At 38.4% G+C, this 14,496-nt stretch overlaps 1 protein-coding gene across 1 annotated transcript in view; it reads right to left on the reverse strand.

Moving 5' to 3' along the window:
* The window catches only part of MRC1 (mannose receptor C-type 1), a 94,795-nt gene that overhangs the window by 46,895 nt on the left and 33,404 nt on the right, over positions 1-14,496 (reverse strand). The window contains exons 7-9 of the mRNA XM_030832379.3: positions 10,241-10,426; positions 6,818-6,975; positions 4,325-4,435 (exon numbers count right to left, since the gene is read on the reverse strand). Of these exons, the coding sequence (XP_030688239.1) occupies positions 4,325-4,435; positions 6,818-6,975; positions 10,241-10,426 (455 nt within the window). The remainder of the gene's footprint in view (positions 1-4,324; positions 4,436-6,817; positions 6,976-10,240; positions 10,427-14,496) is intronic.

Below are 14,496 nucleotides of genomic sequence, written 5' to 3' on the forward strand. Positions count from 1 at the left end.
TTGGGAGAAAGAAGGGGACATCTCCAGGTATCAAAAATAAATACTAGAAAACTAAAGAGCTGGGATGGAAAATGCACAAGCTGAGACTGTAGTTGCCTGGTTATGTATCAGACCAAGATTAAGGTCCTGGAGTCTAGAGGCTGGGGTATTAATGTCCATACAGATTAGGATATTTGGCCATCAGCCCACCTGAGGCAGGGAGATAGAACTGAAGTCCTTGTGTAAAGATGATACCCACGAAGGGTAGCTCCTCTTTGAAAGGAGAGCGAGAAAACTCCACCCACAGAAGGAGGAAATGACAGAGATTCTTGTCACCTGCCTGGGGTTCTGGGTGAAGGAAGAAAAAAAAATTCTTCTGTTTGAAAATAAATACCAATTCTGTGCCATAGATGGGTGCCAGTCCCAACTTTACACTCTCCACATTGTATGAGAATCTAAGCCCCAAAAATAAAATATAAAATGTAGTCTACAGAAGGAGGATCTTGCAGGCACTTTGAGAAGTAAAATGTAAAACCACATGACAGAAATACGTCCACAATCCAGGTCACGTAAGACTATGACATTTGAGGGTCAGGGTGGGGATGGGATGGGGACAAATTCACAATCAAAAATTATAAACCATGTGAGAAAAATGCCTCATTTTAAGGGAAAGTCAACAGTTTAACATAATAAAACAATCTGGAAAAAATATAAAAAGAAGCATGTTGAGATGATTTAAGTGACAAAAGAAGAAACAGAATCAATGATGAAAGATGAAAATACTATGAACAAAGAACGAGAGGATTCAAACACACACAGAAAAGAATTTCTAGAAAAGAAAAATATGAAGTTAAAAACTCAATGGCCAGATTAAATATAGAAAATACAGTTTCAGAAAGATTAGTAAATTGACTGAATGTAGGAGAGATGAGAATATGAAAAGATGTTTTAAAAATCATATTGATAGAAAATATAAATGATAGAATGAGAAGGTTGAAAATCAACCTGAGAGAAGTTTCAGAAGCACTGAATAAAATTAATGACTGGTAATTTTCAAGAATGGAAAGATACAAATCCTCAAAATGGAGAGGCACACTCAATACCAAATGGACCCAATAAAATAAATCCAAAACGGAACACACTGTACTTACAGACAGAGAAAATGAGATCTTAAAATCAATCAGAGAGAAAATACAGAGTATCCACTTTTTAAAAAAAGATTTAGTCTAGTAGGAATTCCAATGGCAAAAATAAAGGCCAGGAGAAAATGAAATAATATGTAAAGTGCTGTCAGAAAACAGCTATCAATCTAGAATTCTAAAATGACCTACATAAGTTACTATGCAGGGTGAAGATGAATTCAAGAGATTTCCAAACAAAGAGAGTTTTCCACTCCCAAATCCCAGGGAAAGAAATTCTAAAAGATTTACTTTGGCAAGAAAGGAAAGACAAGAGGAGCAAGTGGGCTAAAAGTCTACACTGAACAAAGAAGTCAATAAATGTTAGTAAATCCAGGTCTAACTGCCTGGACAAATAGCAAAGATACCTAATTGGTGGTGGGAAGTTAAAGAATGGAATAGTAATAAGATCTGTAGTTTAGTCAATAATATTGTATCCATGCCAACTACCTGTAGTGATCATGTACTCTGGTTAGAGAAAATGCTGTCATTGGCTGAAGTGGAGTGGAGGATACAGGGGAATTCTCGGTACTCTTTTTTTCAACTTCTTGTGAGTCTAACATTACTTCAAAATTTGAAAAATTTTGAATGTTTGAGTGGAATAATTAACATCCATTTTGTTCATGAGGCAGAGAGAGATATTGGTTAACTTCAAGTCAGGAACGCATGTTAAAAATATAAGGGGGGGGGGGTTCCCTGGTGGTGTAGTCGTTGAGAGTCCGCCTGCTGATGCAGGGGACATGGGTTCGTGCCCCGGGCCGGGAGGATCCCACATGCCACGGAGTGGCTGGGCCCGTGAGCCATGGCTGCTGAGCCGGCGCATCCGGAGCCTGTGCTCCGCAATGGGAGAGGCCACAGCAGTGAGAGGCCCGCGGACCGCAAAAAAAAGAAAAAAAAAAAAAAAAGGAAGCAGCTGGAGAAAGAGGTTCCAGGGAAATACCATGCAAAAGATAGCTTCTGTGGCAATATTAATATTATTTAAAATTGACTTTATGATAGAAAAGCATTACTATGAATGAAGAAAATAATTACATAGTTGAAGGACTGATTCACCAAGAAGATATAATACAGATCAAAGTACATAAGTCAAAACTTGATACAATTACAAGGAGAATATTTTGTCAAGCAGACGAAATATTAGAAATATAGAATACCCGGATAATATAATTGCTAAGTTCTATCTAGTCACCATATATAGAGCCCTGAACCCCCAGATCAAAGATCATTCTGTTCAAGCACAGATGGAATATGTATAAAAACTGACTATGAACTAGATAATGAAGAAAATCTCAACAAATAACAACAAAAACTTTATATGAGCACAATGCAGTGAAATTTAAATCAACAGTAGCTCCCAATTATTTAGGAACTAAAACACAAACAAACCCCCATCACTACCAGCAAATTCTACCACTATGAAAACACACACACACATTTCTAAATAATTCATGGGTCAAAAAAACCTTCATGGAAATAAAAACTCTTTACAATTTAATCGTATGAAAACACCACATAACAAAACTTGGTGGCTGGTCCATCGTTTCAATTCCACCTTTTATTTCTGTAAGCATTTTAATACACATTCACTTTAATGTCATCTCCATTAATTCCACCGTCTAAGCTCCTGGTGGTATGTTTTATAATTTTGGATTTCACACTCGTCTGTGGGATTCCCAATCAGCCTGGGAAGGAGGACTTCTGCATAAGGAGGATTTACATTTGCGTCCGTCAGACATCCAGGAATATTAGCAACTTGAGACCACTTCATGCTAATTTCTTAGATCAACGTTTCCCATACAGGTAGCAATGAATTGAAAACTGAATCCCAGATCTTTATGACAGAAGGCCTGTAGTTTTGAATTCTCAGAAATACGCCTACACCACCAAGTACCCAGCCCCAGACAAAAAAACTATTATCTTCCTTTGTTGACAAGTGGATTTGTTTTCTAGACTTTCCAGTGATTTGAGGAAATCAGTGCCTAGAGCATGTGTTTTTAAACCGGCTAAATTAATATCTCTGAGTTCTTGTATCTTCTCCTGTTTAGTTAGAAACATAATGTTTATCTTTTAAGATCACTGAAAGCATAATAACCACACTCAACAAACAGTTGGCCAATATTTTCTTCTTCTTCTTATTTAACCTAATGATTAAATTGGATTTTATCATTATAGACATGACAGTTCACAGAAAAAATATACACAAAATTTTGATTGTGTAGAAGTAATAACATTTGAGGATTGGTTTATTACTTATAGAAAATTACAATAATAGACAATCTCCTGTACCTGCATATGATTAGGCAAAGAATATGTAAGTATACTGGTAGTGAAACCAGCAGTGAAAGTGTACTTGGCAGGAAACTTGGGTTCTAGCCTTACCTCTGTGTGACTCATACAAAGTTATCACTTCTCTGGGCTGAAATTTCCAGAACGCAAAAATTAAAAGGGGTTCTTCAAGCATCACTAAGATCCTTTCTATCTCTCACTGTATGATTTTCTGTGTTTGCTCTATTTTTCTTTATGGTTTAATTGGTCAGTACTCAAGTATGTTTCATGAATTCTGGTGTTTGTTATGATTTGATCACAACTTGACACTCTTGGACAGAAAATCAGTTTCTACTTTATTTTTATCCAAGAGAAGTGAGAAAGGAAAAAAGAGGAAGATGGGCAACTCAGCGATCAAACAGGAAAATGACAGCCATACGCCCCGTATTTTGCTTTCAGAAACAGCGCCACAGAAATCACTTACTTTAACCTCAAAGAAAGATAAGACCTGCGGGGAGGTATTACTAACTGTGCTGCAGGTGAGAATAAAGCACGATAGGACTGCATGGTTTGACTTGGTTTAACTGAGTTACTACCTGGTACTACCAGCTAGAGTCTAGACCTCCTGCCTCCCAGACCCTCAGGGATCTACTGAGAAGACTCCCCACCAGAAACAGGCTCACCAGAAATATTATAAATGGAAAAAATGACTAAGGATTGTTTGCTATCTGCAAGTTAAGGTTATCCACTGGAAATGTCCTTGATGACCCATCGCGTCATAGACTACCACTACCTGTAAGGTGAAGCAGTTGGCCCCTATTATTAAGTACCTTCACAGACAAAAATAAAGCTATCACATCATATCTGCTGATCTGAAACCACTGCGTGCTTTCTGTACTCACTCTCCGGCAGCCTGTTTCCACTTCCACTATTCCTGGAGTTTGGGCTTGTGATTTCATCTTACAGATGTAGCCAAGAGACTGTTCACAGGCCCGATCCGCCCAGTACCCATCCTGCAGAAAGCAAAGGAAAAAAAAAACAAAAACTCAATGATCATCAGTTGTTTGGTGCTATTTCCTCATAACTGCACCTCTGAAAAGGGAAATAAAGGTTCGAGGTTATTAAGAGAAAAAGGCATCTATGAAAACGAAAGGTAAATGGACATTTTACCAGGAAACTGCAAATTTGACTTTGGCTACAAAGATATAAAGAGATTGTAGCCCCAGTATGTTTTTTATATCTTCGCAGTCAAGCCACTCTGGAGGGGGATCTAGAGAGAAACGAAAAATGCTCATAAGCCCTTAAGAGATGGTCCCAACAGAAGGTTTACCTCCTCTTCCATCCCTATGGGCAGCTGTTTTCAAGTTAACTGAGTACGTTTAAAGCCACCCAGAAAGAAGGCCCAACCTGAAAACACACCTGAAACCAGTTTTCTTCCCTCCATTCTTCCCATTTCTATTGATGAGGGTCCCTCCTGAGCTCAGGTACCATATTTCACTCTATTTCAAATTCCACCCTTTCTGCCTTCCTTAGAGATTTCATGTTAAAAGACTTCTCTTCTCCTTCCCTTAACTGCTAAACACCTTGAAAAATGTTTTCCGTACCCACTACAACCTGGTACTCAACTCTTCAGCCAGTGTAATATTTGCAAATTGCAGATTAGGTTTGGCTACTCCCAGGCTAATGCATGTTTTCTCATGGCCAGTATTTTCCCTACACACCCCTCTACCTCTCACTCCATGCTTTCAGCCACACTGTCTTTTGAGTTCCCTACAAGTAGGATGCTCTCTGGTTTCCCCTTCCCAGGACACACTTCTGCCTGTTCTTTCAATAATTAACACATACTCTTTTCTTAAGCTTTCAACTTATCACCATAATAACAACCACAATGATAAAAACAGTAGCTAATACTTACTGAGCAGGAAGTTTGGGCCAGGCACTGTGCACGTTATACACCTTAACCCATTTAATCCTTATACCCACCATATGAACTGGGTATGATTATTATTATTATTTTACAAGTGAGGAAATAAGCCATACATCAAAACCAAGCCCCTGAACCACCATCTTCATTCTCTATTAACAAAAGATCACTTGATGATATACTTAACCACCAGCTTCATTCTCTATTAACAAAAGATCACTTGATGATATACTTCAGTCGCTAAAGGGATATTTAAGACACGGAAGCCATTTTTTCATATTTGGCATCTCTTTGTAACCTAAAAAAAAATCTGTAGCTCTCCAAGCACAGACTCTAGGCTGTTGGACCCAGAGGAGATCTAGCTAGGTCTCCATCCACTCAGGGCAACCAGCTAAAAGTAGGACCAAAGCTCTGAATTGATTAATCAAGCCATATAAAAACATGTGCCACCACCTGTGGAGAACAGGGAGCCCTCCTACACCATCGGTGGGAATGTAAACTGGCGCAGCCACTATGGAGAACAGTATGGAGGTTCCTCCAAAAAACAAAAATAAAACTACCCTATGACCCAGCAATCCCACTCCTAGGCATATACCCAGAGAAAACTATAATTTGATATATGCACCCCAATGTTCATTGCAGCACTATTTACAATGGCCAGGACATGGAACCAACCTAAATGTCCATCAACAGAGGAATGGATAAAGAAGATGTGGCACATATATACAACAGAATATTAGCCATGAAAAAGAACAAAATAATGCCAATTGCAGCAACATGGATGGACCTAGAGATTGTCATACTGAGTGAAGTAAGTCAGACACAGAAAGACAGATATGTATCACTTATACGTGGAATCTAACAAACGTGTACAAATAAACTTATTTACAAAACAGAAGCAGAGTCACAGATGTAGAAAACGTATGGTTATCAGGGGAAAAGGGGGGAAAAGGGGGAAGAGATAAATTGGGAGATTGGGATTGACATATACACACTACTATATATAAAATAGATGACTAATAAGGACCTGCTGTATAGCATAGAGAACTCTACTCAGTACTCTGCAATGACCTATATGGGAATAGAATCTAAAAAAGAGCGGATATGTGTGTATGCATCACTTTGCTGTACAGTAGACACTAACACAACACTGAAAATCAACTATACTCCAATAAAAATTTAAAAAAAAACGAACTTAGAACCAAGCATAAGAATGACATGGGCGTTCGTTACTGGTTAATTTCATCTTTGAAATGAAAGTTTCTGTCTGTTGCTTTTCTAGTCCTCTTGAGAACTTGGGTGTGCCAGACAATTGAGAGACTCAAAAAACTGAATCCGAATTCTCGTTCAACCTTGATCTATGTCAATTCAGTAGAATAGCAACAATGGAAACAATCGTATGTAGTAAGTGGGGCAGAAGGAAAATTTCCTTGTGGCTTTCGCTAGATATCAGTAACTAAAGTTGCCTTACTTTGCCTTTCATCACCGCACAGTCTTCCTGCCTATTGTTTTCATGACTTGGTTCTCCACGAAGCCATTTGGTAAATGTTACAGGGGATCCATCACTCCATTCAAAGTACATTTGAATCTTGATGTCATTTAAGCCAATCCATAACTCATCACTTGGCTCTAAACAGGAAGAAAAACACAGAAGTCATTTACCCAAAGTTTTCTTTCTAAACATCAGAAGGTTATCAGGAAAAGAAGACCCGTTCCTTATCAACAACTCCCTTGATATTATCACTACCATGAAAGACCATCCTCTTGAGCTTCAAACGGATCTACCTCTGTAGACTGAGACGTCAACTACATTTTACGTTGTCGATTTTTTTTTTTTTTTTGGTGGTACGCGGGCCTCTCACTGTTGTGGCCTCTCCCGTTGCGGAGCACAGGCTCCGGACGCGCAGGCCCAGCGGCCATGGCTCACAGGCCCAGCCGCTCCACAGCACGCGGGATCCTCCCGGACCGGGGCACGAACCCGTGTCCGCTGCATCAGCAGGCGGACTCCCAACCACTGCGCCACCAGGGAAGCCCCTATGTTGTCAATTTTAGTTTAAAATGTGTAATGTATTCTTCACATTGTGGATATGACTGTATTCTTTTGTTGTGCTACTGCAAATTCTATCTCCTGGGAGTTGTTAAACAGAAACTGAAGTGGGTCTATCATGATCCTCTATCTTGTGAAGCTGCTTTTTTGTTATAAATCATTTACCAACCACACTCATGGTGCTGGAAATACAGCAGCTTCTTTATACATAAATCTATTTGACTACTATTAAATCTTATTGAATGTTTTAAAATAATAAAAACTAAAAACCACTCCTATTTTACTGACGATGTTATCAAGAACATTCTAGGGGTTTCTGTTAAAGTTTAATCACTGTAATAGGAGTGAAAATGATCCATACAGTGAGAAGATATATAAATGAAGGGTTGGGCTGTCTTCTGGCATTTAGCACTTATTTATTAGTCTATGTATATGAATGAACCTGCCACCATTGTCACTAGAAACACCAGAAAAACCCAAATAACAAACAGAAGTTAAAATAAAAACACCAGGTATAGATATAAAAGAGGATCATTCTGTTTTGAAAATTCTATGAAGAGCATTATTGATTTTCTCAGTAGTTTTAATTCTAAGAATTCTAAATATCGTAAGTAAAAACGGGACCAAATAGAAGGCCTGAGGTCTCGTGACTAAAATCACCCACATTTCCATATTTTAAAAACTGAAGGAATACACAATTCAATATCTATTTAAGTTTCATATGTTCTTTAAACAGTTAAATAAAATTACTTGCCAGAAGTTTGTAAAGATGATGTTGTAGTAGAAAATGAGAAATATGCCACATTGTATAGGAATTTCCCTAAATGGTTTAGTCTCTTCCTCCTAAAAGTGTCACTCAACTTTGCTTTTGGAGAAGTCCCTGACTGGCCTGGTGCCAGTCCCAGCAGATGTTTCCAGCACCATGCAACATGAATGGCATTGCCAGGATGATCCCTTTTCCTTTCACTTAATCTGGCAGATCATGTTCTTTGGGCAGAAAATATAGGCTCCAAAATGACTTCATGTACCCCTCAAGGTTTTTAGGTTCAAGACCAGTGAAAACCTAAACTCCCAAGTCCCACGATTATAATAAAGTATTAAGAGTTTCTGATAAACATTTTTCTCACTAAACTGTTCTCCCCCTGTAGCTTCTGTACGCACAAGCTTGATCCTACAAAAATATATAAGATGCGAGCATAAAGTTGTTAGACGGACTTATCAACCTGTTAGGGAAGCTGTCTTTGTTGATGGAGTCATAACTTATATGCGTAGGTCCCAATGTATCCCCTGTATTTCCATGATTAACATGAAAGATATCAACTCAACTAGCTACAAAAAGGTTTTCTAGGCTTCTGACTTAGAAACAATCATTTTAATTTTATAACTTTCCTTTACCTTTATCAATATGATTTGTATTGTTTTAAATAAATAAATCTTTATCAATAATAAAAAAGAGAAGGTTTCCATAGTGAAAGTTTACTAATTCTCCAGCTGAGTTTAAAAGCAACCTTCGTCATCCAAACTCCTAAAATAACTACAGCAATAAATATATAAGGTTCTCCTATTACTAGACCATATTATATAAAGTAGAGCAAAATTTGCACGTTAGCCCTACAGCCTCTTAACTAATGTGTTTCCCACCGATTCACTTGCAAACCTTATTCCCTACTATAAGTATCATGCCATCTCTGTCACGATAGTATTCAGATACACTGGTTTTGATTACATTAGTATCGTGTAGTCCAGATGCTCCAGGACAGGTAAATGTAGAATAATCGAGAAATTATTTATGGGCTGTAGCAGAATACCATCGTCACCCTAGCGAACTCAGTGAGGCGCGCAAAGGAGCAAGGACTCCGTTCAGCACTGGCACCGACAGCAGCAGTGCTGGGGATGTTCTACATCTTTTTCTGAGACTACGTTACTCTTCTCATCTATTTGTTCACTGTTTTTTTCCTTCTCCCCTACCCCCACTCCTATCCATTTTCAGGCAGTAAGTGTCAGGAAGCAGTCCCCACCATCGCCAGCATCCATTTCCTCTTGTTTTGCTCTCTGGAAACGAAAAGGTCCAGCTATTCTGCAGTAGCATAAGTGGAAGCAGAAAACCATCATCGTTGAATCAGCAAGTATGGCTGAGTGCCCGTCATCATTACTTCCTTCCTCAGCCTCCTCCTCTTCAGGATAAGCATATTCCCAACTCGCTTTACTCACTTTTGAAATGTTTTTGATAGGGCCAATCTTTTAAAACTTTACAATATTGAGTTACTACATGTTCTCTTCGTCTCTTAGAGTCCTAAAATGGAGATGCAAATTTCTTGAAAAGGTTTAGGCCACCATCTAACCACTCCAATCAAATAAATTCTTTCTTTCCCTGCTCATCATTCTAGCAGCCTTAGCTAGATTAATAAAGAAAATAAAATTCAGAGGATGAGATGGTTCATTTAGAGACCTTTCCTGTGAGACAAAACATGGGCCTTAAAAGAGAAAATACTTCCGTACACACAACTAATTCCAACTAGTGAAATATTGTTCACAAATTTAAGGTAGACTGCTCTGAATCCAGATTATATATAGAAACACAGTATTTTTTTTTGAAACACAGTATTTTTAAAACTATGCATACGTTGATTCCATATTAAAAAAAACTCAAATGTTCTCTTAGTGGTAAAAATTCTTTAAATTACTATATAATTTTAATATTTGAGGCATGATCGATATTTGTTACTAAATTGTTCATTGAATTGTTAACTTGAATTTATTAGATTTAACATTTATGATTAAATTTTCCGAAGATGGGTGGTAAGTCAGGAAGATGAGAATCAAGTGTATTACAGACGAAGTTCCTACCATAGCCCAGCTGGGAGATAATGAAGTCAAATTCCTCGATGCTGTGTATACTTGCTAGGTCACCACCTTCCTTCCTACATGCAATCAATGCATCTCTTTGGAGTTTCTTCTCTTCTCTGTAAATCTTGTAACAGTGACCTGCATACGGCCACCACTGACTTGGACAGTTGGTAGGCACATCACTTTCTAGAAAAAAAAAAAAAAAGAGTTTGGAAAACATTTAAAAGGAGCTTTTTTTTATTGTTTTAAAAAGTTTTTAATTTAACGATATTTTCTATCATTCTCTACAGGAAACAGTTCATAGTCATAGGCAAATATAGCTAATATTTATTTTTTGGCACAGATATTCACAAAAGATAGACGAGATTGTGTTTGCTTTTAGACTAAAGATGATATGGAAGTCATCTTTCATTTTAAAATAAAGCCAAATGAGAAATCTGTTCTTATTTTCAACTGTACCTACAACAAGGCCACAGTAAGATACAATAGACTGTCTCATTTCGTCTGCATTTTATCATCGGCAGACCTGTCCTAAGCATGTTCTATAAATACTGGAAGCACAAGAGTTTTGTCATATAATGCATTCATTCCTCAGAAGATTTCAAGTTGCCTCTATTCTACGGGCATTAGGAAGCCACCCATTCCTCAGAGGATGGGCACGACTCACAAGGCAGGCAGGAGAAAGACGTGCTGACACAGGGCCTAGAATGGGTGGGGGGCGGGGGGGGCACCACGGAGCTTCTGAAACCATGGCAGTGTGAGCCGGCCACCTGTGCCTTTGAACTAACCCACTGCCGTGCACTTGCTCCCAAAAGATGGCACATAACTGCAGAAATCACAGGGACTTCGATTCCAAAGTCTTTCAGGCAAAATCTGAATCTGCCACAAGCTGTGTGATGTTGGGTCAGTCACATCGCATGAACCAAACTATCCAGGTATGTAAAATATTGTAAATCATATGAATACTAGTACTAATATTAAACTACCCATCCTCACTGTGCTCTGCACTTGAGATAATATGACTATAAATTACAAATACGACAACAATGTTTAATCAAACCAGTAACAGTGACCAAGGTCCTAATTATTGCTACTAGTAGTCAGGGTCAAATTTCATGACCTTGATTATACATTACAAACATGACAGTAATGAGCTAGGGAAAGTGACAGTAACAATGTTCGAAGGCAAGAGACTCGCTTCATTCATCCTCATATAGGCCCTGAAATGGCACAGGGCCTGGCACAGGGTAAGTGTCATGAATTGTTGGTCAAGAAAAAGAATTGAAGTTATATTTACTAGACAACAGCTTATTATGACCATTTTGTGGATACTATTTCAAACAGCAATTGAGCAATATATCTTGCGTAAAGAGGGACTATATTGCCAAATGAATGTCAACTTCTATATTTAAGTTTGCTACTAAATGTTCTCAAATGTGCTGCCTTAGTAAAGGTTCAGTACAGGGCACCTTTGTTATCCGTTTCATGTATCAGTTCCATAGTCTCTCAAAATCTGGGAATGTCTGCATCACCTTTGTATAAGCTCAAAATTCTGTGTACGGTCATTCAAGTAAATAGGCAGTCCTGAGATCCAAACACTGTATTATTATAACAGAAAAATGCATATTTTTAGAAAATCTATTCCTTCTATACAGTTCCAGTGGTGACCAAAAAAAAAAAAAAAAAAAAAGTTAGTATCACTCTGGAGCCCTCTTGTGGGATATTTTAATTTTGCTGCTCAAGAAGTTGAAAATGATGCCAGCACATGCTGAGGGCTTCAGAAACTAAACAGATGCACTTTAAAAATATTTCAAAACATGAAAACAACCGATGTAGAGGCGTCCCCTGGGGCAGCCACAAAAAATGGCTTATTCCTGTACAGCAACACTGTCTGACTGAAATATAACATAATCCACAAACGGAAGCCACGTATGGAATTATTATACATTTGCCAGTTGCCATGTTAAGTACAAGTCTCAAGAGAGACAGGTAACTTCCATTATAATAATACATCATATTTAACCCAATATACCCAAAATATGATCATATCAATATGTAATCAATTAAAAAATAATGAGATCGTTCACTTCTGTTTTTCATGCTGTGTCTTGTGAGTCCAGCGTGTATTTTACACTCACAGCAAATCTCTGTTGGAACTAGCCGCATTTCATGTGCTCAGTGGTCACATGTGGTTAGTGGCTACTGAACTGGACAGTGCAGCTCTAGCAACCTAGGGGTCATGGACGAACAGGGTGGCATTGCAAAGACAAACAGGGGACGAGGTGGAACCCTTGCCGAAGAAAGTCACCAATAATGTATGCTGCATAATCCTAACTCTGATATGCTTTTCCAAGCTCTGGTTTATTTGAGTTTACAGATAAGATAGAATGATTAATCCAGGAAGTATAGAGAAATTCAAAAACCAATGGGAAGTGGAAGTTAGCAAGTGAAGCAAGTAAGGCATGTAACCGAGCAGGACCCTAGGGGGCCTTCCTGGGACAGACCCCCTCCCCCATATCCTCTGCTGTAGCTCCCCTCTGAAGGACCCAGATAATAGTATCTCATGGACATTTCCTGAGTTGTTTTACAGATGCTAAAACCACCACCAAATGGAAGAAATTAACTACTTGATGATCAGGAGCGTTTTGGCACCTAAGGATTGATAACATCAACCCCTGGGACACTGCCATGTTCCCTCACCATCAACCAATCACAGAATTTTGCACAAGCTGATCACATACCCTGCAACCCACCTCCCTCGCCTGGACTTTACAAATGCTTTCCTGAAACCCATAGGGGAGTTCAGTGTTTTGAGTACTAGCTGCCCTGGACTCCTGGCTTGGCACCTGCAATAAACCCTGCAATTTCCTTCACCACAACCCGGTGTCAGTAGATCTGGCTTTACTGCACGCAGACCAGCAGACCCAAGTTTGGTTCCAGGAACAGGCATAGCACAGAAATAAGAATAATGGACTGAGTGCTTGACAATATGAACAAACATTCACAGGAAGAACAAGTGTTAGTATTTCCACTTAATAGATAGGAAACTAAAACTGGGGTGTTAAGGAACAAGGCCAAGTTACAGAATTCTACCTCCTTACCTCAGATATGATAAAACCACCATTCTCCTCACCCCCTAAGTGGTAATTCCAAACCTTCTGAAGGAGAATTATATGAGCTCTTCCAAGAGGGAAGGATTATATCAGTACCCCTTCTCATATGGGAGGAATAGAGGAGACGAAATACAAAAATGACTGAGGTCTCCCTGAGGCGTGCCCACAGCCATAAGGGTGACCCTGTAAAGTATAATCAAACCCAATAATGGGACCCTCATCTATATCCATTGGGGAGCTCCGCCATATTTGTATCCATCAAAATGGCAAACACACCCACTCTTTGATCTGGCAATTCCACTTCTAGGAATAATCACACACATCAAATGACACATGTATAAAGTTACTCACTGCGGGATTGTTTGTAATAATAAAAAATTGGAAGTAAACTAAAGTTCCATTAATAGGGGACTGGTTAAAAAAAAATATGGTCTCTCCCTGCAATGGCTAACGTACAGCCATAAAAATGAGCACAGAAGCTACCTATGTACTGTAGGGAATGATGCCCCAAATTGTTATTAAGTGAAAAAAGTAGAGCAAAGTGTATCATATGCTGCCATTTGTATAAAACAGACAAAAAGAATTACAAACATATTTATTCACATATTCATAGAATAACTAGGTAAGGATATACACCCAGACACAGTTATTCAGAGAGGAACTGCAAATCTGAAGTAAGAACTGGAAGAAATTATTATTATTTATCATGTGGTACCACAGACTTTCTAGCCATGTCGATCATATTTTAAAATACATGAAATTGCTTTTAAAAGTCAAGGAGCAAAAAAAGTGAAGAATGCCACGCTGTCAGATCTCCCAAGAAGAATATATATATACACACATAAATGACCATGAAGTATTAAGTGTCTCTCCAAAAACAGGTGATGGTGAAAAAAAATGTATCCATAGTTAGTTTGCTTTTTGTCAATTTGAAGAAAAAAATGCATTCCGGGCTTAGTAGCTTAATTCTTCTATAAAATTATGATAGAGAGCATAATTGCAGTTTTTCCCGCTGGTCTAGCCTATATATAAAATTCAGTGACTACTTCTGGGATGTTTTATTCCATTTTGGTGAAGACTTCAGTGTATATGTTAAACTAAATAACACTGGTGCCCAGATACGCCATTAAATAGTGAGGACAT

The sequence above is a fragment of the Globicephala melas genome, chromosome 2, assembly GCF_963455315.2.
Source record: "Globicephala melas chromosome 2, mGloMel1.2, whole genome shotgun sequence".
Taxonomy (NCBI): Eukaryota; Metazoa; Chordata; class Mammalia; order Artiodactyla; family Delphinidae; genus Globicephala; species Globicephala melas.